The sequence below is a fragment of the Nannobrachium achirus genome (genome assembly GCF_963921795.1).
Source record: "Nannobrachium achirus genome assembly, chromosome: 2".
Lineage (NCBI taxonomy): Eukaryota > Metazoa > Chordata > Actinopteri > Myctophiformes > Myctophidae > Nannobrachium > Nannobrachium achirus.
In genome coordinates, this window is record NC_137811.1 from 19,860,120 (window position 1) to 19,886,088 (window position 25,969).

At 44.0% G+C, this 25,969-nt stretch overlaps 1 protein-coding gene across 1 annotated transcript; it reads left to right on the plus strand.

Annotated features, from left to right (window-relative positions):
- Positions 1–14,571: 14,571 nt before the first annotated feature.
- Positions 14,572–24,110, plus strand: rcc1 (regulator of chromosome condensation 1; the record flags this gene model as incomplete). The annotated part of the gene is made up of 9 exons (XM_080740408.1): positions 14,572–14,656; positions 15,168–15,355; positions 15,879–16,058; positions 16,741–16,837; positions 18,752–18,874; positions 19,887–20,027; positions 21,045–21,164; positions 22,972–23,124; positions 23,383–24,110. The coding sequence occupies 9 exons, from the start codon at positions 14,572–14,574 to the stop codon at positions 23,556–23,558; spliced, it is 1,263 nt and encodes a 420-aa protein (XP_080596534.1). The 3' UTR covers positions 23,559–24,110.
- Positions 24,111–25,969: the final 1,859 nt, after the last annotated feature.

The following is a 25,969-nucleotide window of genomic DNA, read 5'->3' on the forward strand; positions in this document are numbered from 1 at the left end:
GCGCCGTAGTTGGGCCAACGTCCGATCTGCTCCAGCATGCGCCGCGGCCACATGCACCTCTCTCCACACGTCCTGACGTCGAGAACCTGGACAAACAAGCTGATAATACACCTCCTGCGTATAAGGATCAGTAATTCTACGGCACAGTACACCGTTCTTCAGTTCCAATTTGGCCCATTGTCGCAGCAGCTGATTAGCTCCCCGGGACCAACTCTGCTTCTCACTCAGCGTGGGGTGGCGTCCGCGGGCCACACATTGCGCCACCACCGCGACATCCCCATCATTTTGCTGTGCATCACGCCATTCACTTCTCTCCTCGCCACTCTGAACAGTCTCTGGCGTTAACTCCACCATAGCCACCCCAGCGGTTTCCACGCGGAACCTGGACAAGGCGTCCGCGTTAGCATTACTTTTGCCCGGTCGATATTTAATATCAAATGTGAAGGATGCTAACTGGGCCGCCCAGCGTTGCTCTACTGCTCCCAAACGTGTGGAGATGCGCCACAGGGTTATTATCTGTGTAAATGGTAAACTGGGCCCCGGTCAAATAGTCTTTGAACTTTTCCGTCACGGCCCACTTGAGGGCTAACAGCTCTAACTTGAAAGAGCTATAGTTGGCATCGTTTTGCTCCGTCGGATGCAGACTCCGGCTCGCATAAGAAATAACCCGCTCTCGGCCATCTTGGATTTGTGCCAATACAGCGCCCAGGCCACGATTACTCGCATCAGTATACACCACGAATGGCTGGCTATAATCGGCGTAAGCCAAAACAGGGGCCTGCGTAAGGGCCGTTTTTAGCACGTCGAAAGCCTTCTGGCAGTCAGCTGTCCACGCTATTTTATACTGGTGGGATTTAGCGTCATTTGGAATGCCGAATAGTAAATTATTTAAGGGTCGGGCTATAGCAGCAAAGGATGGCACAAACCGGCGGTAATACCCCGCAAACCCCAGGAACGCACGGACGCCACGCACCGTCTCAGGGGGGACCCACTCTCTCACTGCCACATGCTTGTCAGGATCTGGGCGCACACCCTCCTGGTCCACGACATGCCCCAGGAATTTCACTTCGCGTTGGAGAAGCGTACATTTATCGAGGCGCAGCTTTAACCCATGTTTCTCCAGGCGCTGGAACACTCTATCGAGGTGCTGTAGGTGGGAGGAAAAGTCAGGTGAGTATATAATAATATCATCTAAATATACTAATAAAGACTCAGCCAGCTGCCCGCTCAAACACTGCTGCATCAGTCTCTGAAAAGTGGCAGGGGCATTACATAACCCAAACGGCATTCTTTTGAATTCAAACAGCCCCAACGGGGTTGTAAACGCAGTCTTCTCTTGGTCCCGAGGATCCATTCCTACCTGCCAGTATCCGCTGGCCAAGTCGAGCGTGGAGAACCACTTCGCCTGTGTTAGGCTAGTCAATGTCTCTTCGATACGTGGCAAGGGGAAAGCGTCTTTATGAGTGATCGCATTCAGCTTGCGGTAGTCCACGCAGAAACGCCAGTTACCATCTTTTTTCTTCACCAACACGATCGGTGCGGCCCATGGGCTACAGCTCTCTGCAATAACTCCCTTCTCCAGCATGTCACTCAGCAGCGTCTTCATCTCCTTATACATTGCGGGTGGCAGAGGTCGATGTCGCTCACGTATGGGGGGGACATCTCCGGTGTGGATCTGGTGCTGCACGACGTCCGTCCGGCCGAAGTCCTCATCATGGGCAGCGAACACCCTCTCCCAGGTGGACAGCATGGCCCGCAGCTCGTCTCTCTCCTCATCTCGTAGATCAGTGCGCTCCATCAGTGTCCGCATCTCTTGCGGTAGCGGCCGCTCCAGCTCAGCCGCTTCGGTGGTGATCAAGGCGACGTCCACCGTTCCGTCTTCGCCCAGTGACAGGCTCAGGTCCTTGCGCCCCCGGACATAAGTGGCATCTACCGGGTACAGTTGCCCCAGTCGTTAGTACCGGCCCACCCAGATTGGATATGAATGTGGATTACACAGCCGCACGGGAACCCGACCTCCCTGTATGGTCACCAGAGCGCGCGCCACCCCCAGCTTATGGCTGTCGGGTAGCGTCTCCAACAGAGCCTCAAAATCCCCACCCTCTGGACCTCGGCGTGTACGACCCCACACCAGGACTTCACTCTGGGCAGGAACCCGGATCTTCCGTCGGTGAGCAGGCCACACGTACCCCAGCGAACCGTCTGTCTTCGTCACAGCCTCCACCTGTTTACACGCCGCAAACGCATTTTTCCAGGCAGCCCTCCCCTGTCGCAGGGAGAAGGCAGCCTTCCCCGGCCCTTTGAACAAAATATTCCAGCATGCACTTACAACGTTCATACCGATAATTAAAGGTTGGGTGCAATGCTCGTCTTTTATGATCACAACCCCCCTCCCAGGCACAGTGATCCCCTCCAATTCCATATCTAGCACTGCATAGCTAGTATAGGGAATCTCTAGGCCATTGGCCGCTCTTAGTTTAAAGACGAGGGTCTTTTTGCCCAATTTAGCCGGAGAAAAATATTTATTAAACAAACTCTGTTGCATTAGTGTGACCTGCGATCCCGTATCTAATAAGCCCCGTAAATAAATTCCCCCCATAGTAAGGCCGATCGTAGGACATTCGCCAATGAACATTTCATGGTCCTTAGTTTCTCTTAATAGAGGTTTAACTCCCGCTGCTCGGACCTCAGCAACAGGCCTATTTAGTTTAACGGCGGCTGACCGGTTCTGCAAAACCTAGCAATATGGCCCGCCCGTTTGCATTGGCGACATATGGGTCGACCCGTCTCATCCCATTCATTCCCCTGTGTAGGCACATACCGATGGCTAGGAGGTGCGTGACGTGGCGGTGGCGCACGGTCAGCCTGGACAGGCTCATACTGTTGGTTAAGCGAAGGCGGTGCAGGAACAGTAGCGGCCTGCAGGAGTGGACGGATTTCGTTCATTAGTTCTTTCGTGAATCCCTGCATTTGGCCCTTCACATCATCCAAGATCTCTCGTTTCAATTCGTTCCTCCACTCGGCCGTCTGTAAAGGGTTAGGAATAGGCACAGGGTTAACAGCATGGCATGTAACTTCAGGTGCTCTCACGCTTCCATGTTCACTATCTAGAAGTACAGCTTCTTCTCGCAGCGCAGCAAAGTCATCATCCGGATTTCTTCGGGCATATACTCTTAAGGCCTGGCTCAGAGGACCTTCAGACAACCCCATTAGCAGTTGATCTCGTAAGACGGAATCAGAAGGGGCCGTGTTCGGGTCGTGTCGCCGCAGCCGAATAGCTCCCTCAGTCTCAGAATATATGAACCAATACTCTCGTCTGGGCGCTGTGTACAGCTATAAAATTGAGAACGCACCTTAGATACCGGCACTGTTTCTCTGTACAGACCATCAAGGTAGCTCAGAATTTTCGTTATCGTGTCTCGCTCCCCTTCTTCTAACACAACAATTTGTCGTTTAGCTTCGTCTGTTAGCGTCTTAAACAAAATATTAACATTTCTTGCCTCTGTAATATCCTGTGTACTTAATAATCCCTTAATCTGCTCTCTCCACTCCTTATACTTTTCCTCACCTTCTGTTCCTCCAAACTTAGGCAACCATGGGGCCCCCGGGTATACAGGCATCATCATCATCCTAAATCTTAATACAAACACAAAATATAACCGTTCAGTCTCTCCTTATTGCTCTCTCCTGGTCCTGCCGACCACAACGCCAATTATGTAAGGTGGGCCAGTCTTACTGTTACGTTCAGAAATAACTGTATTACAATAATGCAACACTATTAACCATTTATCATTAAAGGAATATATATATATTACTGTTGTATGATTGTTCTTATATAAACCCAAATGAAAAAGGGGGACCTTTGTTGCCGGACAACGCCAGTTGGACTTTAACCAACAAACCATTAAAGGTTTACACACCACTAGGCTAAGACACAGGTTCGTAATAATACCAGGCTGGGAGAGCAATAGTGGGTACGAACACCCTGGAGAGACTGACACCACAACGTTTGTTCAGGGGGGTACAAAAGTACAAAAGATGTATTAGTCCTATACAGGGGGGTCTCTAAAATGCCAGAACCACAATAAAACATAAAAGAAAACCTAACGTCCTAAAAGGCGCCGCTAATTAAGAAACAGTTCAAATCATTTATTAATGGTTAAAATATTAATAGTTAAAAATATTATCTTTGATTCCTACTAGTAAGTGCAGGGTGCAATCATGGGTCGCTCTACTAGTGTTCGTGTTCAACGAATAGGTATAGCAAGGGGGTGGGCACCAGGGAGCCCAAAGTAGCCACACAGCTCAGCAGTATTCAACAGCATACATCCTACGTCAGATTCTGAAACACACAAGAGGAGGCCGCCAGCTTATATGTTCACAGGTGCAGAATTGGTCGTCCTAAGGTACGGTGCTTTAACTTCATGTGTCGCGATAGACAGGTACTTACACCGGTGAGTGATGTATGCGTGCGACACACACAGGACCGTCCCTCTCACAGCGGGCCAGGTAGCCGTCTCAGCCGTCTCTCTCCGTCTCTCTCACAGCGGGCCAGGTAGCCGGTTCACTCCTCTCACCAGCGCACCTGTCTCTCCGTCTCTCTCTCACAGCGGCCCAGGTAGCCGGTTCACTCCTCTCACCAGCGCACCCGTCTCTCCGTCGCTGTAAACTATAAGGTTCGCACAATGGTTCTCAATCAGTGTAGCATAGCTACTTTACTCAGTCCCATGAGTCTCTCTATATGGCGCACGTGGTTCCTCAGAACCCCCGGTGTCTTTTGGCTCTCTCACAGCACGTCTGTCCTCTTCCCCTGCTCTGCTTGACTGAGACACACCGTCTCATTCATAGTCCTGCGTCTCGCCCAGCTGCCACTCAATTGGCCAGCCGTGACGTCACCCCACACTGCATAAGCTGCAACATGGCCGCTAGTTATCCTATCCAGAACCTCCATTCACTTAAAGTCCCGCAGTCCATTCAGAAAAAGAGAACATTATTAGGGGGAAAGGAATATTATTACAATATAAATACCATAACGAAAATACAATGTGTTTAAATAAAATAAACAAAAAGAAAACATCATTGTAGTTAAAGAAATAATACAAAAAATGAAAAATAACAACACCTTCCTTTCATCCCTATCACATAGTGAACGTTTGTTCGCTGGGACTCCGCGTTTTTTAACTTTTCGGGTTAGCCCGGCACAACAGTGTTAAGGTTGGTTACCGACGTTTTAGCTTGTATCTTTGGTATCGCTGCGTCTTTTTTGAAAAAATCAACTACCCACGTGATCTAAGAGACCTCAGTTAGCTAACTGAGTGAACCTTCAACCGCTGTGATGCCGCTATTTTTTTCTCGCGCAATTGTATAGTATTTCTTAAACATGACCGACATTTTAGCTTGTATCTTTGATATCGCTGCGTATATTTTCAAAATTTAACTACCGACATGTTCAGAGAGAAGTCAGCAAGATAATTGACCACTCAAAAGTTGCGAAATCGTGCATAAACGCCGCGAAAATCACAAAACAAGATTGTGCTCCATTAATCTGTATCTCCATAACCTTGTACAAGTTTGACTAAAATGATTTTTACAAAATGATCACAAAGTGAAGGTCTCTATGCGTGAACTATCGGATTCACGTTAAAAAATGCGGAACATCGCAAAAATGCATTTGTTTGTGCAATGAAAGATTGGATCGATACAGCGCTATACATATTCGCATTTATCTCTGCGAGCGTTGCTTTTTTTTCAAATTTCAACCTCCAACGTGATCAGAGAGACCTGCCCAACTTAACTTAGTCAAAGTAGTGAGCGTTTGTTCGCTGGGACTCCGCGTTTTTGAACTTTTCAGGTTAGACCGGCACAACAGTGTTAAGGTTGGTTACTGACGTTTTAGCTTGTATCTTTGGTATCGCTGCATCTTTTTTGAAAAAAATCAACTACCCACGTGATCTAAGAGACCTCAGTTAGCTAACTGAGTGAACCTTCAACCGCTGTGATGCCGCTATTTTTTCCTGCGCAATTGTATAGTTTTTTTTAAACAAGACCGACATTTTAGCTTGTATCTTTGATATCGCTGTGTATATTTTCAAAATTTAACTACCGACGTGTTCAGAGAGAAGTCAGCAAGATAATTGACCACTCAAAAGTTGCCTATTAGGCCTTGCAAGGCTGGTGTTGGGCGATATATATATTAGCTATAGTAGCAGGGCTTGACATTAACGTTTTGAGGCACAGTGTCATCTGGACAAGTACATTTCCCATTCACTTGTCCAGGCACAAAAGTAACTGGTCAATTTGCCATTTCAGTCTTTTTTTATTATTATTTTTTATTTTTTTATTTTATTTTATTTTTACAAATAAATAAGACCCCTTGGCCCCCTCCACTCCACAGTCCATAGTCTGCATACAGCACAAAGCTAGGAGCGTCACAGAAAAAGTGAAACCAAAAGCCACAAGTATATTTAATTATTTTTCCTTAAATCTTTATCCCACGATTTTGTAACCCATGTTTCACCCTTAATTAACTTGTTCTTAAGGATTTATAGTTGTCCCAGACAACAGGACAAGTCTAATGTCTATGAGTCTTTCTGCAGCGCAAAAAATAATGTTGAGCCTCAATGCATGCAGCTTACTAGCTCTAAGGAACATTTCTAAATGTACTTGTGGCTTTTGGGTTCACCGACATTCCTAGCAGCTTTGTGCTGTAGGCCTATAGACTATGGACTGTTGAGTGGAGGGGGCCAAGGGGGTCTTATTTATTTGTCCAAAGAAATAAAACAAAAAGACTGGGAAATGGCAAATTAACAAAGTGACTTTTGTGCCTGGACAAGTGAAAAGGAAATGTACTTGTCCAGAGGACACTCTGCCTCAAAAAGTTAATGTTAAGCCCTGCTTTTTTTTCTGTGATGCTTCTAGAAGCTTTGTGCTGTATGCAGACTATGGACTGTGGAGTGGAGGGGGCCAAGGGGGTCTTATTTATTTGTCCAAAAAAAGAGGGAAAAAAAGAATAAAAAAAGACTGTCCAGATCATGACACTGTGCCTCAAAAGGTTAATGTCAAGCCCTGCTACTATAGCTAGATATCCCCCGACCCTCTCAAAATGGCTGCCAGGGGAGGGGCATCCCAGTATGACACCAGCTTTGCAAGGCCTAATACGATTGTGTTTTTAGAGTTTAAAACACTACAAAATGTTTCGGTTTTCAACATTCACTACCAAACTGTCCCGGTTTTCAAAGTTAAAATAACACTTGTTTTGAGTGCTTTCGTATAGATGTTTGTTCAAATAACTGTCCCCCCAGAACAGACATTTCCCAAAAATGTCAAAGCAATTGGGCTTGCAAAGCTGGTGTCATACTGGGATGCCCCTCCCCCGGCAGCCATTTTGAGAGGGTCGGGGGATATATACTAGCTATAGTAGCAGGACTTGACATTAACTTTTTGAGGCACAGTGTCATCTGGACAGTCTTTTTTTAATTCTTTTTTCCTCTTTTTTTTTTGGACAAATAAATAAGACCTCCTTGGCCCCCTCCACTCCACAGTCCATAGTCTGCATTCAGCACAAATCTGCTAGGAACATCACAGAAAAAGTGAAACCAAAAGCCACAGCTATAGTAGCAGGGCTTGACATTAACATTTTGAGGCAGAGTGTCCTCTGGACAAGTACATTTCCCTTTCACTTTTCCAGGCACAAAAGTCACTTTGTTAATTTGCCATTTCACAGTCTTTTTCATTTTATTTCTTTGGACAAATAAATAAGACCCCCTTGGCCCCCTCCACTCAACAGTCCATAGTCTATAGGCCTACAGCACAAAGCTGCTAGGAGCGTCACAGAAAAAGTGAAACCAAAAGCCACAAATACATTTTAAAATGTTCCTTAGAGCTAGTACGCTGCATGCATGCATTGAGGCTCAACTTTATTTTTTATTCGATTTTTTTGCACTGCAGAAAGGCTCATAGACAATAGGCTTGTCCTGTTGTCCGGGACAACTATAAATCCTTATGAACAAGTTAATTAAAAATGTACTTGACCCTGGGTGATTTAAGGAAAAATAATTAAATATACTTGTGGCTTTTGTTTTCACTTTTTCTGTGATGCTCCTAGCAGCTTTGTGCTGTATGCAGACTATGGACTGTGGAGTGGAGGCGGCCAAGGAGGTCTTATTTATTTGTCCAAAAAAAAGGGGAAAAAAAGAAGAAAAAAAAGAAGAAAAAAGATTGAAATGGCAAATTGACCAGTTACTTTTGTGCCTGGACAAGTGAATGGGAAATGTACTTGTGCCTCAAAAAGTTAATGTCAAGCCCTGCTACTATAGCTAGTATATATCCCCCAACCCTCTCAAAATGGCTGCCGGGGGAGGGGCATCCCAGTATGACACCAGCTTTGCAAGCCCAATTGTCAAAAATAGCAAATCTACAAGCTAGAAAAACGCTGCAGTGCGACATGTTGTGAGCATGTAGTTATTATTCTATAGTTTTAGTTTTGTTTTTTATCTGATTTAAGTGATTGACGGTCTCAGTTTGGGGTTTCGAAAAATGATGGTCAGAGTCAGCCAGAAGACAAGGGAATGGACAATGTCAGACAGACGAACCACACAGTACGATACACTGAATCTACTGCTTCCTCTGGCAGACAATGATAAACCAATAATACCTATTTTCCTAGTCTAGACCACAAACAAAAGGAAAATTTTGCATTCACCACGGCTTCGTAACTCGCGCGGCGCTCCGCCGGCCGTGCGGCCCTGGCCCGCTCTTCGCGGGCACTCGCGCCTGCGGCGCTCGGGCGCGAAGAGCAGGACCAAGGTCCGCTGGCCTTCGCGCCGCTTGCAATGTCGTGGACAATAACTGAATGTCGTGGACAATAACTGTGACATCTCTAACCATAAAACGAGCGCTCCCTTCCTAGACACGCTTGGTAATCAGCTAGACGCTTCCACTGTTCAGATCGTTTATAGTCCGGGAAAAATGGGGGTGAACGTGGATTCGCCTGTAAAAGTTTTTTTCTCAACTGATTCTTGTAGCTTGGGGACACCTATTAAGGATTCAAGAGGATGACCAGTGATATCCATTGAGCATTTTTTATTATTAACCCCTTAATGCCTGAAACATGGGCTCCCATTGACTTTCTATACAGGAGGAAAATACCCAGAAAAAGATTATTTTTCGGGGTATTTAAGGAGGATCTGAGGGGTCTAACTAGGGGTTTGTCATGATGCTGAATCCATTGCAGGCATTTGTTTTGCACAAAAAACATTCCGTGGGCTAGAAATAGCCTCAGAAAACAATACACGTATGGGTGAGTATTCATGTTAGTCGGAGGCCTTAGGGTTTTTTTTTCTCGTGCTAATCAGTCTAAAAGTGCAAAATTTTGCACAGATGTAGCTCAGGGCTTGCTCTAATGATTTAGCTAGGGCGCCCGAGTCTGCGACATTCGGGGTCGCCACAGCGGCCAAATCAAGTTGGGCTCCCATCGACTTTAGTGATGAAAAGTGATGAGTCATCACTTTTCAGAGTTTTGTGGGTGTTGTGGTGACCCCGAAGGTCGCCGACCTAGCTAAATCATTAGAGCATGCCCTGAGCTACATCTTTGCAAAATTTTGCACTTTTAGACTGATTAGCACGAGAAAAAAAACCCTAAGGCCTCCGACTAACATGAATACTCACCCATACGTGTATTGTTTTCTGAGGCTATTTCTAGCCCACGGAATGTTTTTTGTGCAAAACAAATGCCTGCAATGGATTCAGCATCATGACAAACCCCTAGTTAGACCCCTCAGATCCTCCTTAAATACCCAGAAAAATAATCTTTTTCTGGGTGTTTTCCTCCTGTATAGAAAGTCAATGGGAGCCCATGTTTCAGGCATTAAGGGGTTAATAATAAAAAATGCTCAATGGATATCACTGGTCATCCTCTTGAATCCTTAAGAGGTGACCCCAAGCTACAAGAATCAGTTGAGAAAGAAACTTTTACAGGCGAATCCACGTTCAGCCAAAAATCACCCTTTTTTCCCGGACTATTAAGGTCTATATGCCATATGGTCCTTCTCTCACCTCTCACCGCTCAATTAAATCCAGTTTCAAAGGAGCTTTATTGGCATGAGAAAATATACAATATTGCCAAAGCAATTTCAAATAAAAGCAATCAAAACTATTAAGGGACATAATAAAGAAATAAACTTGGAAAAAGTCCCATACTAGACCACAAAAAAAAAGTAATTTTCTGTTATACTGTAGTTACAGGGTAGGTAAGGGTAGCTTGCTATTAAGCTTTTGAAGAAAAACAAGGAAAAGATCTACATTTGTGGTAGGCCTGTTACAATGTTTTGGTAGTGGAAACACGCACACACGCGCACGCACACACAGACAGACACGCGCGTGCGCGCGCGCGCGCACACACACACACACACACACACACACACACACACACACACACACACACACAGAGCAAAGGAGGAGGTCTTGTCTATAAAACGCGCGTGGTCTCACTCTCATCTGACAGCAGTGCATGCCGGGAACGAGCCACAGCCACACACACATAGCACTTAGACCAGACTGCACTCACTCTCACTACACAACAAAACAAACACACACACAACTGTCCCAGGTAAGAAGAACACACAAACTACACACCCTCGTCACCACCACAACAATTCAACCCTCTTCATCCAAACAATACGTTTTTGGGTGCCCTTTAAGTCCTTTATTCATTCATTCATTCATTCTGTCGGGCTATTAGCTGCCGAGCTAACTTAGCATCGCTACTATTCGCTAGCATCGCGTGTTAACCGACTGGACACATGATGTTGTGTTAGCCTGTCGTTAGCCTGAATAACGGTTGTTTTAATGACGACTCTGGTCAACGTGTGAACTGGACACTATGTTAACACGCAATGTACTAACTGACCACGATGTAGCTGTTAAAGCCACGTGTGGATAGATAACATGATTTTGTTCTACTACTAAGGCAGTGTTTCTCCAACTTTGACATTTGAAGGTCTCCCCTTAACTTTGACTGTGTACAAATGGAACCAAATGGATGTTAGGGTCCATTTGGTTCCATTTGTACACTGCCAAGGGACCCCCTTAAGGAACCTAGACTCAAGAGAGCGCCTGAAATCCACTGTACAGGGCTGCATTGAATAGGAGTCCTCCCTAATCTACACTGTCAAATCCTTAGTGGTAACTTAGCTCTGAAAACGACTCATGACTAAATAATGTATAGGATGCATTGCTTGAGTCCAGTGTTTGGAGCTGGTCACAGGGTTCCATCACAAGTGCCAATTTTGCCCACATCTTTCAATTTTGTCAGTTACTAAATGGACATTTGTAGTACACTCTAGAGCAATGGTTCCCAAACTTTTCCCAAATCTTACTGACTGACAATTGACTTGGATCATCAAGTATTCATTGAAAATGGATCTCACAGTGGCAAGAGTTACTTTTCTTTGTTTTATTGCATATTAGGATGAGAAAGTCATGCATTTATTGTATAATTATGTTTATTTATTGGGAATCAGAGGTTACTTAATTACATCAGTGATGCGTATTCACCATCCAGGTGCGAGGTGTCATCCTCACACAGGGTGACTAGCTGTGATGGTGTCCACCTGGGCACCTGTCACAGCATCTTTAAATGGACAGTATACACCCTGCAGTTTCAGATACACTGAAGAAGGCTGGGGAGCCAAACCGTTCTCAGTATGCAGTATGCAATACAACAAAGTAACTCTTGCCACTGTGCGATCCATTTCCTATGGAAACTCTGAGGGGAAATGTTTTGAAATATATATTTTTTGGTAGTGGGAAAAGAAAATTGGGTTTTTATTTGAGTCGTGACCCATAACAGTTGGTCCTTGGTCCACTGTTTGGGAACCAGTGCTCTAGAGAGAAGTGGGTTACAATTAAAAATATATATTTCAAGCACCCCATAACTCTGAGAGTGTATCAAATGGACCCAGTCGATTTGGTTCAATATCGTACACAGATTTGTAAGCTGTGAGGGTCATTTAGAACTCCCTGGACCCCACCTTAGACAACCACCACTGTTCTAGGGCAGGGGTTCTCAACCTTTTCAGGCCGCGATCCCCAAAATGAAAATGTAACTGGGGACCCTGATGAGCACTAAGAGTTGAGGCATTACAGTTTGTATAACACGGTTCTATTGTGAAAATATCCGATCTACAATGTAGATCGTCTATTTTCTCAATTTTGGCTCTAATATTTGACTATTTGATCAATGTTTAATTTGACGTTTTAGAGGTATTAAAAAAAGGCTTTACACTTTCACTTTAGAAATGTGCATATACCCTCTATACACTTAAACGTTATGTTGGTTTGTTTACTGTTGAGTGAGAAAACGTTCTTGCAAGTTAATCATCTGGGGACCCCCCCAAAATAATTTGGGGAACCCCTGGGGGTCTCCACCCACAGGATGAGAACCACTGCTCTAGGGTTACGAGGGGTCAGTCTGTCTATCAGGGTCCATTTGTTGTTTCTGCAGTGCAGTTCTCCTAAACAGCTGCCCTACAGGGTCAAAACAAGACAACCATGGAAGGAAGAGTCTGTCTCTCACTGACAGCTGCTCCAACGTCATCTGCTCGCTCCCTCACACTGCTGCCTCTGGGTCATCCTTATATTTGTGGACACGTGTTGTCAACAGTCTATTCATGATGCCTGACGCCACGCATCAAAATGTTAAGGCCTCCGCAACTTGCATACCCAATGTCTTACTTTAGAGCAGTGGCTCCCTAACCGGGGGTCCCCATTCCCCCAAATTGTTTTGGGGGTTTCCCCAGGTGTGGAACCTTGTCAACAGTAAACAAACCAACATGCAGTTCAGTATATCGTCGCTGTCGGGTGGAAAACTCGTATCTCCCAAGTTTCAAATGTGTGCCCTGCTTCATCATACAAGGCCGTCGCACAAAAGTAGTGAAAACAGCAGATCTACAAGCACACAACGCCTCGCGGTGCGAGGCGTGTGCTTGTAGATCGGCTGTTTTCACTAGTTTAAACCATTTTCAAAATGATAAATGCAAAACGAACGGTTTGGGACATACAAGGTTTTCACCGGACAACAGCGATATATACATTTGTATGCATAGAAATCTCACTCAACAGTAAACAAACCAACATGCAGTATACATTTATATGCAGGCTATTCTGCACATCTTTAAAGTTACATATTGAGCTAGTTCTGTTAGGTAAGCTGGTTAAGCTATTTTCACAATATTTATCTGTGGAACTGAGTCAAACTAGAAAGATGCAATTCTGGGAAATTGTTTTTGCAATGGCCCATTTCAAGTCAATTAATTCATGAATACATTTTAAACTATAAAACGTATCTCTTAGCAAAACGCAAGCACACAATTCCTGATGAAGCCGGTCGATTTGACATATGACTCGAGTGTGTGCCAACTGTGCCAAGTAGTCTGGGTTACTCTATAAATAAATTGAGACGAGTACTAATAGTGCCTATGGCAACCACACTAGGGCATTCACCAAATATTTGAATATTCGAATATCAGTCACTATTTGACGTTGTTCACCGAAGTTGAATATTAGCTTATTTTTCTTTTTTGATTTTCTCTTTAAAAATATATATAGTTTATAAAGCTTGGCTAGATAGGAAGTCATAAGAATGGGTTGTCAATGCCCCTGGTGGATGAATTTGTTAATGCTCTATACCAGGGGTTCTCAAACCTTTTTAGGCTGTGACTCCAAAATAAACATATTTGAACTGGGCACCCCCACCCTGACAAGCACTTGGAATTGTAGGTATTACATTTAATGTGACTCGTTTCTGCAAATAAATATTGTGAAAATGGCAGATCTACATGCTCACAACGCCTCGCGTTGCGAGGCGTTGTGAACATGTAGATCGGCTATTTTCACAATGTTCACCTCTTGCTTACTTAATATTTGACAGTTTGGACAGTCCTGTCGAATATTCGACTATTCGAATACATTGAGGTCGAATAATTCGAATACTAAAAATCACTATTCGTGAATGCCCTAGTCCACACTAACTAAATGTAACTAGAAATACTGTTCCTACGAAACAGTGTGGGCTTGCTGCTCCCCCATTGGCTAAAGGCCCTGCCTTTGTACTGTCGTGTTTTTTTTTAAGGAGAATAAACTTTACCTATAAAGATTTGGTATAAAGGGGACGTTAAGTTTAACATAACACATACGTAACATACTGGTCTTGAGCCAACGTCTTATTTATATCAGGTCGCACTTGTTGGTGATTATGTCACCTAGAACGCTGCTCCTCATTGGCTAAGGGCCCTGCCTTTGTACTGTCATTTTTTTAAGAGAATAAACTTGATGGTATGTTGCTTTATGGTATGTTACAATTTCCCTTCTCGCCTTTCAGCAAGCTCACAGTAATGCTTACAATTCCAAGTGCTTGTCAAGGTGGGGGTTCCCCAGTTCAAGTATGATCCTTGCTTATTGTAAGATGTTCTGGATAAGCGCGTCTGCTAAATACCTAAATTGTAATTGATTGATATAATTCCTCTCACCATTGTACTCTTGTTGTGTTTTTTTGCTCAAGGTTTGTTGCCAACCATGCCTGCAAAAAAGACACCAAGCAAGACTCCCAGGAAGAGGGCAGGTCAATCAGATGATGAAGCGGTTCAGAAGAGAGTGAAGGGTAACGTTCTTTATGCCTCAGACCTCTGGGATGTCCAAACCCATTATTTTTGGTTAAATATCGATTTGTTTGAGTAAAGGCCTGTCCATACTCTCTCGTCTCCAAAAACCAAACCTTTCGCCCGAAAGTCCGGTTCGACTACAAAATGACGTAGACTTGGAACTTCTGAAAAGCATTACCCCGAATTAGAGTTTGGAAAGCTGCAAGTTCGGTTTCGGAGAGAGTATGGACTGACTGGCCTTAACTCTTGCACTACATTATGTGATGCCATTCTGCTGTTTTAACGTGTTCAGTAAAATCAAAGCGTAACAAAAACATTATGCATGTGCACCCACATAAAACACAATTATTCTAATGACTACATCTGAGATTTTCATCTGCACAAAACCTTTTCAAATGGGTGGACAAATATATTTATGTCAATTTGGGGGTCCTTGACAACGTTTTTTTTTAACACAGTTAACTAGTGCTTTAGGCTCAACTCTCTCTGTGCTTCCTCCCTGTGTTCCAGTGGACCACAGGAGTCACGGGAAGGAGGCGGGGGAGGTTCTGGTGCTGGGCCAGGGAGACGTGGGCCAGCTGGGCCTGGGGGAGAACACTATGGAGAGGAAGAAGCCGGCCCTGGTCCCCCTGCCGGAGGCCGCGCTCCAGGTGGCAGCCGGGGGCATGCACACTGTGTGCCTCAGTGAGACCGGAAGTGTAAGCAACAAGTCATCAGTTGTGTATCGTCGTTGTACCACCACTATGTCCATATTCTTCACTTTGTTTGCTCCGACATCTGGCTTTGTCCTCCTCCGACATCTGGCTTTGTAAAGTACGAAGCGTACCAAAGCGTGGTCTACATCTTGGGACAAAGTGCTCAATGTTTGTTGTACGGCCAGGGTCACATTGGCCAAGCTTCGCGGTATGCTTAATGAAATTTAACTCATAAATGGCACCGCTCACTTCACGCTAGGTGTGATTTTCTATGTATTTTGGGCTTTTTTGCTTTTTTGTAAATTAACACCCTACTTGAACATCACAAAGGCCTCCAAAGTGGCAGATCTACAAGAACGAAAGTTGAAGCGGGTCACTTTGCGCCGCGCTTCGAGCTTGTTGCTGCCAGCACTTCACACTGGGCAGATAGACATTTGGTCGATTTAATGGTTATTTATGTACAGTACATGCTCTATGCACATTAGGTTATACTTGACTGTATGTCACTGTGCTTTACTCTTGGTAGGTTTTCACGTTCGGCTGCAATGACGAGGGTGCCCTGGGCCGGGAGACGTCCGAGGAGGGCTCTGAATGTGTCCCAGGGAAGGTGGTCCTGGACCACAGGGTGGTGCAGGTGTCTGCTGGAGACAGCCACACTGCTGCTCTCACCGACGACGGCAAGGTCTACATCTGGGGCTCCTTTAGAGTAAGGACCGTTGGGACACCCATGTTCATTTGAACTGCAATGTTGAATTTAGTTATAGTCATAGTCTTTTGAATTAAATTTAAATTCTGTTTAGTATTAGTCAACTAAATCTGCAGTTGACTTTATCGACAAAAAGATCATAGAACTTAACGGGTTCTGGAATCAATCCTATTGTAGTCAAAGTTCCATTTGTAGTCAAAGTCCATTTTGTCTTTTTCTTGTACTGTATCTTGTGTAAATAAGAATGACTTGAACCTTTTAAACTTAATCTTCCTTAATTCATTCACTGCCATTTATTTTTTTTGTGTGTGGGGGAGATTATGGGTATGTTAGGGAAGAGCTCCATCTAGTGTAAAATAAATAATATTGTAGTCACAGTCCTGCAGGATCCACCAGGTCACGCGATCGTTTTTTTTTTTCTTTTTTCTTTTTGGCGGAAGCACAGAAAAACTGTCCGTGTTGGGGTTCGATCTTGCTGGAGATAAATATTCTGTGACTACTTGAAAAGGTGAGGAAAAACGAAAAATCGTCAGCACAATGGGCTCTTGTGATTTATTTAGTTGGGCAGTGAATGAGTTAAGCTACCCATTTATGGTAACCTTGGTCTTATCTGCCTGTTGGAATGAATTGTCCCAAAGCCCTTGTGCTTGATTAAACATGTCAACCCTATGCTTTTTTGCAGGATAACAATGGTGTTATCGGTCTTTTGATCCCAATGGAGAAATGTAGCCTTCCAGTTCAACTCCACATCAAGGAGCCCGTGGTGAAGATTGCATCAGGTATGTATGGGTGTCTTTAAGGTTAGAGCTCCGCTGCCCACTTGACCCCAAATGTATCCAAACCAACATTTACAACATTTGAGTAATTCTTGTTGCGACCGTAGGTCGCATTTACTATCAAAACCTCCACCGGCTGTCTGTCCGTCTGTCACACGTCACACGTCACACTTTTGCCCTGCTCATATCTCCACAACCGTTGCCCCCATCCATGCCAAGTTTTGCACACACACTCCTTACCTGCCAAACTACAACCTCCAAGGACCCCCGGAGCTCCAGGGACCCCCAGGTTCCTGGGGGACCCCCAGGTGTAAAAAATGACCAAATGTGCAAAAATTACCAAATCACCACCCCAACGGGGCTGCTCACGGGGAATTCCTGGGGACCACCCACTCCTGGTGCTCCAGAACGGATGCAAAAGTGGTGGCACCCCCAGTGGAGGACCCCCTCCACTGCAGCTCACATAAAATGCCATAACTCCGGCTAGGAGCGTCCGGGAGCGCCGGGCCCGGTACCTATTCGTCCGCCAAGGCAACGCGGAGACCCCACCCCTCATTTCTCACATGGCCCTCTTCTAGCGCCACCTTCAGGCCGATTTTTAAAACACATTTTTGGACACTGCTCCTACAGTTTTGGCCCTAAAATCACGCAAATCGCTACACAGTATGTCTACACTCATCCCATCTACATGAATCTGTCCCATATAGCGCCACCTTCAGGCCGATTTTTAAAAACACATTTTTGGACACTGCTCCTACAGATTTTGCCCTAAAATCATGAAAATCACTACACGGTATGTCTACACTCATGTCATCAACATGGATCAGGAAGATTTTGGAAAAACACATTTTTGCCCTATTTGTGGAGATAAGCGACCTACGGTCGCTTATCTCCCGATTAGGGAGTCTTACTGGTATGTCTTTCATCTCGACGAACATAAAACATCGATTTAATTTATCCACAAGTTTGCAACGCATCACAACAAGTTGTCTGCTTGTGAGTACAGACCATGTCAGAGAACCATGAGGGCATTGTAAAAAAAAAAAAAAGCATAGAATAATCATTCATTAAACATAACTCAGGCAAAAGTTTGAAATAATCATTGGATTTGAAGTCATATCGATGTCGATGCCTAATTAAAGTATCAAGATAAATTAGTTTGCAATGTTCTTATGAGGGTGTTAAATTATGACGACCCTTCTCCCCTCCCCACTTGTCCTTCAAACCTGGGGGATATTGATGTGCATGTCTCTCTTCTATGGAAGCATGTTGCGCAATTTAAAATAGCCGATTTACAAGCTCTCAAGAGGGTACATAGGCTATCGGTTATTTGTTTAAGATTAGAGCATTTAAAGTTTCCAAATTAGCAAATTATGTTCAGAAGTATCTTCATAAAACCCTAATCTTCTCGGGTATTTCATAAAATCAAAGGTTAAAGCCTCAATCTTATTTCTTCACCTGGTTGACAGTATGTAGAACAATATGACTAAAACATCAGACTTTTACATTATTATTCTGTTGTTTTGGAAACAGCCCTAGCCCTAGGGGCCTTTCACACAGTTTCACAAATCTCATATTAGGACTTGTTACATATTTCATGTTATTTTGCTTCAATCCATGAACCGTTTGTCTTGAGACACAATGCCGCACGCCGGCGCACGGCCAATGAGCTGTGGGGCAGGTTTCTTAGAAATGTAACTCTTTTACTTCCGTATGTAGGATAGGGATAGTGTTTGAAAATTTTAGTTACAAACGTTACATATATTCAAAGATTTGCACACATTTTCATGACTTTTTTTTCAAAAATAGCAGATCTACAAGCTCGCAGTGAGCTTGTAGATCTGCTATTTTTCACTTGTTAAAGCATTCAATAATTTTAGGCCTAAATTTTAACGTGAAACTTTTCTTCCACCCCAGGTAATGACCATCTGGTGATGGTGACGCAGGATGGGAACCTGTATACACTGGGCTGTGGAGAGCAGGGCCAGCTGGGAAGGGTGCCGGAGATGTTCTCCAACAGAGGAGGCAGAATGGGCCTCAGTAAGTGATGGCTCTTTTCCAATACCAAGGAGCTAAATCAGGGTACTTCAACAGGGGGTCCGGGACCCCTAGGGCAGTGTTTCTCAACCACTGTGCCTGGGGACCTTTGGTGTGCCCCTGAGAAGGGTCAAGTGTGCCCCTTGAAACTGCTTGAAAGCCAGTATTGTATTTATCATTTTAAAAATGATTTAAACTAGTGAAAACAGCCGATCTACAAGCAACGAGGCGTTGTGTGCTTGTAGATCTGCTGTATTCACTACTGTTGTGCGACAGCCTTGTATGATGAAGCAGGGCTTTACTTTGCGAAGAAACGTACAAATTTGAAACTTGGAGAAAAAAAGTTTTTTTCCCGACAGTGACTATAATTACACCCGCGTATTATGTTGGTGTGCCCATGGATTCTTGGGACATGAAAAGTGTGCCCATGCAGAAAAAAGGTTGAGAAACACTGCCCTAGGGGGTCCTCAGAGTTACTACAGGGGGGTCCTTGAAATCTTTGTGATGGAAACCTTTTTTCTCCTTTTTCTTTTATATTGACCACTTGATCCCTAACATACGTATTCTGAGAACTTTAGCCAAAAATGGCAGATCTACAAGCTCACAATGCTTCGCAGCGTGAGGCGTTGTGAGCTTGTAGATCGGCTATTCTCGGCAAAGAGGTTTGGTGTAGAGGGGAAAAAAAGAGCAGACTAAGTACAGAGTGAAAGGTCAAGTTTATCAAGTGTTGACGGTTCAAGTGGTTACATATCTGATGACACAAATTGACATGAATCCAAAATACACTGATGATTGTGCTGTCAAACAATGAAACTATATGCAATATGGGGGTTAGGGTTAGGAAGCAGGGGGTCCCTGCTTCATCTCTCTCAGCTAAGGGGTCCTTGGCCTGAAAACGTTGAAGACCCCTGAGCTAAATTGACCGTGAGCAATAGCAGTGCTGCCATTTCATTTCCTTTCTTTGTCCATGTTTTTGTATAATACTTGTACATTACGTGTGTTTATTTGCTTCCAGGCCGGCTGCTGACCCCCCAGGTGGTGAAGTTCAAAGGCAAGGTGCAGCTGGTGGATGCCTTCTGTGGAGCCTACTTCACCTTCGCCGTTTCAAAAGAAGGCTACGTGTACGGCTTTGGGTTGTCAAATTACCACCAGCTTGGTGAGTCGAGTCTGCCACAAAATGCTTTGGCGCTTGAAATAGTTTTGTTCTTGACCTTCTTGTTTCCTGCATTGAGTTTGTGTTTACATTTCGATGGTGTAGATTGGTAAATAGGGATGGAAGTGTGTGTGTGATCAAAGCGAGATGTTCTTGTTTGAGAGGACAGTATTTCTATCTGGAGAGATGGGAGCTAGGTTCCTGAATTTAAAATCAAAGGATGTTCTGGCTAACTTGGCCCATTTAATTTTTGTCCTTTTCACAAATACATCAGACAGAATATCGTTACTGTCGGGTAGAAACCTCGTATCCAAGTTTCAAATTTGTAAAAGTTTTCGCAAAGTAAAGCACTGCTTCATCACACAAGGCCTTTGCACAAAAGTATTGAAAACAGCCGATCTACAAGCACATAATACCCACGAGGCGTTGTGCTTGTAGATCAGCTGTATTCACTAGTTTAAATCATTGTAAAAATGATAAATGCAAAACAAACGGTTTTGGACATGGAAGGTTTCCACCCGATAAAGATGATATCATAGTTTAAATGTGGTCTTTGGTACCACAGATATAAAGAGCTAGATGCCTCGTTCGCCTCTGCAGTTAATTGGAGCAATGTGCAAAAGTTTTAGTCCCGACTTCCTGAAAAAACTAAGGGAACGCTGTCAGTCAAAGTGACTACTGGCCAATCACAGCGTGTCTTTTCCGTGACTTATCCAAGGACCATAATTCAATTCAACAGAGCCAGTTCCTATGTTGCGCTGCTCAGCTGTTCTTATAGGCTGCATACGTAAAGACCAGCCCCCACCTGCCTCTGATTGGCTTACCGACTTCCGTATGTGTGACGCACGCGGAAGCAATGAACACGGAAGCGACCAAGATTCCCTTAGTTGCTCAATGCATACGCCCCCTAGCCGAAGGAGGCGTCTACCTTTCTATGTCTATGTTTGGTACACCAAAGTATACAGGTACAGGTAGATCATACCCACCATTGAGTGACTGTGTTTTTGAATGTGAATGTAGGCACACAGAGCATCAAGACGTGCTTCTTCCCAGTGAAGCTGACCTGCTTCAAGAACTCCACCACGGCCTGGGTGGACTTCTCTGGAGGACAGCACCACTCGCTCTGTCTGGATGCTGAAGGTTGGCTCTTCACTACACATCCCCTTTCACACGCTTACACAAATCACATCATAGATCTTGGACATAACGCATCGTTTCAGTTATGATATGTTATTGTTGCTTTACTCCATGCTAGGAGCATTTTAGCATTTTAGAAGCCCTATTTTCGGCGATTTAGCCATTATTAAACCTTGCACACCTCATGGATATGCATGGAACAGAGAAAATGAGCTCTAAAGATCCTGGATTGCATTGGAGTGGATGGTAAATATCGGCGGCGCGACGCTCTCGCGGGCCGTGTAAACAGATGACGGCCGGCGGCCCGGCTCGAAAAAATAAATAAATAAATTACAAATTATTATTTTTTTTTTTAAGCCGAACTAGTTCGGGATAGGCACCCAGGACGGTCCAAATTGCACTAAAGCAGTTAAAAAAGATATAGTTTATATAGTTTATAAAGCTTGGCTAGATAGGAAGTCATAAGAATGAGTTGTCAATGGCCCTGGTGGATGAATTTGTTAATGCTCTATACCAGGGGTTCTCAAACCTTTTTAGGCCGTGACCCCCAAAATAAACACATTTGAACTGGGGACCCCCACCCTGACAAGCACTTGGAATTGTAGGTATTACATTTAATTTGACTCGGTTTCCTCAGATAAAAATATTGTGAAAATAGCAGATCTACATGCTCACACCGCCTCGCAACGCGAGGCTATTTTCACAATGTTCGCCTCTTGCTTACTTAATATTTGACCGTTTGGCCTATTCGAATACTTTGAGGTCGAATAATTCGAATACTAAAAATCACTATTCGTGAATGCCCTACTCCATGCTAGTGTTGATTTCGTTGACTAAAACTAAGAGGGAAAAAATGTGTCAACTACATTTTTTTTCACTGATGAAAATGAAATAAAAACTAAATTATATATATCAATAATATATTGACAATTTCCGTCAACAAATAAAAAAACTTGGCTATAATTTTAGGGAGGGACTAGTGGAGAACAGTTCCAGTAGAACTAAAAGACAAGTCAATTTATGTTGTGCTCAAGCGTTGCACTCTGAACATAGCAGATCAACAAGCTCACGTCTCGCGCTACAACATGTTATGAGCTTGTAGATCAGCTATTTTCAGCATGCAACCAAGTGTACAAATCTGCCACTAAGACGCCATCAAGGCCTGCCAAAATACATTTTTTGTCGACAAAGTCAACTCTGTAGATTTAGTCTAGTTCATACATGGGCAACTGGCGGCCTGGGGGCCACATGCGGCCCCCACCTTCACTTAATGCGGCCCACAGGTTAATACCGGAATACTGATATATTATTGATTTCAGCTGTAACAATTACAAACATGACCTGCTTTAATTCCTTCAGTCTATAATAGTAGCTTAATGACTAGTATAGTAGTATTAAAATGGCTTATTTTATGTCAAATGTATTTGTATTTAGGTTCATAAAGTTAACATGAGTATATAACTAAATGTGTTTGAAATTAAATCAAAATGTTACATTTCAGGAGTCAAAAAAAAAAATTCCAATTCAAAAGAAGCAAAAATAGCCGATCTACAACGCATCGCATTGCGATGCGTTTTGAGCTTGTAGATCTGCTATTTTTGCTTCTTTTGTATGAGATACTAGAATGACAAAGTGGGACGTAGCAATATGCAATGTGGCCCTCTGGAGTGAAGGTGGAAATATAGTGGCCCTCGCCATCATCAAAGTTGCCCACCACTGGTCTAGTTATACAAAAGACAATGACTAAAACTAAATCAAAGATTTGCTGTCAAAGTAAACGCTGCTCCATGCTGGTGTGTGTTGTGTCCAGGTCAGGTGTACAGTCTGGGCCGGTCAGAGTACGGCCGTCTGGGTCTGGGCGCGGACGCCGAGGAGACGCCGGTGCCCACAGCCGTGCCTGGCATGGAGCTGGTCAGAGCCGTGTGCTGCGGAGCCTCCGTCAGCTTCGCCGTCACCAGAGAAGGTGAGCTCCTCATGGGCTTGTTGCTTCACACCAGTGGTTCTCAAACTTTCACATTGCAAGGTCTCCCCTTAACTCTGAAATGGAACCAAAATGGTTCACTATCAAAGACGAGTTACAGACTTGGGTCAATTTAGACCCCCCCTAAAGGAACCCACAGAGTCCCTGGAATCCACTTTGAGAACTACGGTATGTACACAGTACATGTCCACTAAAAGTGTGTGTGTGTGTGTGTGTGTGTGTGTGTTCTCCCCTTCCCAGGCTCGGTGTACGCCTGGGGCATGGGCACCAACCTGCAGCTGGGCACGGGCGAGGAGGACGACGAGGTGAGCCCTGTGAAGATGACCGGCAAGCAGCTGGAGACGCGCACAGTACTGGCAGCGTCCAGTGGAGGGCAGCACACTGTCCTGCTGGCCAAGAGCAAACAGGAGAGCTGATGATGATGAAGTTGTTCCTCCTCCTCCTCCTACCAGAGAAGGATTTCTGACCTACTGTAACCTGGGGGGGCTGACTGACTGACTGGGGGGCTGCGTTTGATAATTGAACCGAACACTTCAGTGGTCTCAATTGGGGTCCTTAAAAATTACAGTGAGATTTGACTCACACGTCACCCTCATCCTCTCTCTGCTTCTGAAATGTGTCTTTACAACCTGTGGACTTGAATACCTCGGCAGGCACAGATATCACTGGAGCAACAGGTTGGACACGTTTTTTTTTAAAGAAAGTCCTCCTTTTTTTTGTCATTAGTATTTGATCGTGGCTGTCTGGGTTGAAACCTCTTATCTCCATATATTTTTAACTTCTGTGTTTTAACATCATACTACAGCGTCACACAGAAACATCTAAAAGTACTTTTGGCTGTTTTTCTTTTTATTTGAATCCTGAGAAGTAACAGTGCTGGACATATGAGGTTTCCACTCGACAGAGACGAGGTAATAAAACGATAAATCTTTCTTCAAAGGGTTATTCCATTAATGGTGACCCACCAGTCTCCCCTTCCCCACTGGAAAAGTGGCCTTTAGGCCTTGGTACCGGGTGGGACGTCCTGGGTGGGGGTGGGACGTCCTGTGTTGAGCCAAGTGAGGATGTAAGGTAGGGGGGTTTAGGATAGGGGGGGGTCAGGCCCCACCCACTTTTATGTGTTCTGTACATGATGACTAAATGAGAGCTCTATTTTTTCTAAAATCTTAGGTTTTTGGACATTTGCTTTTTCTCTTCCTTGTAATAAATGTTTGTAATAAAAGCGTGTAATTCATTCGGACAGGACTCGGCATGCCAGTGTATTTTGTATCTTCGAAACGTAGTTCCTCTCTAGCTCGGGACTGTGTTGCTCAACTCTTGACATTTACACAGATCCCAAGCTATTTTACATACAGTCAAAAGGTTTTAAAATCGCTGGGTTTAGAATGTGATTTTCTTTTTTTTTATTCCAAGTGTTGGATACAAGCTAGTGGTTCTCTCAAAGAACCAGGGTGTCTGAGGACTGAGAGGGTCCCTGTGCACCAGCAGAGGTATTTATACATCCATATCTCAGACATTGGCTATTCAAAAATGGATGTACAAGCTTGTACAAATGCTATTTTTGAACATTAAGAAAAGGAAGTGTTGATATGTGATGAAGGGGGGAGTCCATGGCCAATAACACAATTTGCGGGTCCTTTGCCACGAGCGAGAACTATACAGAGCCAAGCGAAGTTTTGCCTGGGGTCACCGGTTACCTGTGAAACCTGGAGGTCAGTATGTCATCGCTGTCAGGGAAGAATCCTCATATCTCCATTTTTCACGTTTATTTCCCGTAAATTATTGCCCAACTTAATCTTGTCATGCTACACGTGACACCTAAGAGTAGCTACAAAAACAAAATTATGTGACGAGATGTGAGATCTGCAGTTTTTTTTCTACTTTTGAGTCCTGAAAAGTAACATTTTGGACATATGAGGTTTCCACCTGACAGCAACGTGGATTGTATTTGTATGTGGATTGTGAAATGAGGGACAAACTTTTTTTTTTTTTTTTTAATAAGGTTTATCTTTTACTGTTCAACTTTCTTCACGGCAGTCCAGAGGCAGGTGGTCAAGTGCTGCAAACCCGACATGTCGATTTCTAGCACATATCAGCTGTTTCAGCTGTTATCAGCTGAATGTTCACCTGGTGAACATTCAAAACATTTCATTTCATACTGTATTTGTGCTGCACCACTTGCTTGTTAATAAAGGTCTAGGCCTATTTTCAGCTATGTGTACTTTTGCTTTTATTTGGTAGAGTGATGGCATGGTCCTATTAAAGGTGCTTTAAGTGGTGCTGGTGACAGGTATAGACAGCTTAATGGGCTGAACGCTTTTTAATTGAGTCATTTGAATCATTGATAATGGATTGCATTTTTATAGCGCTTTCCAAGTGCTCAAAGCACTTCATGGTCCATTCATTCATACATTGGGAAATATACATATTAATGCATACATTCAAGATGAGACGGTATAAATAGACGCCACAATTAAAACACCATGGAAGGTACTTCAATTCTATAAAAGGTAAGCTAAGGTTAACAACATTCAAAAAAGCATGGAAATAAGTGCAGGTGAGAAAGGAAACCATATATTGTCTGCCTTCCTGTATATCTTATACACAATTGACTGTTTTAGTCACCATGCCAACAGATTCATTATCAAGTACGCTGAAGATTCCATCGTGGTCAGCCTGCTTAGTGATGATGAAGATGGTCATGACCAATTACTTGATTGTTTCTTGATGCAGCCAAGGATGCTTTCCTACAACTGAATGTCTCAAAAACAAAAGAGAGGTGTGTTGGTTCCCCAGAACAGGGTTGTCCATGATCAGCAAGGTGACC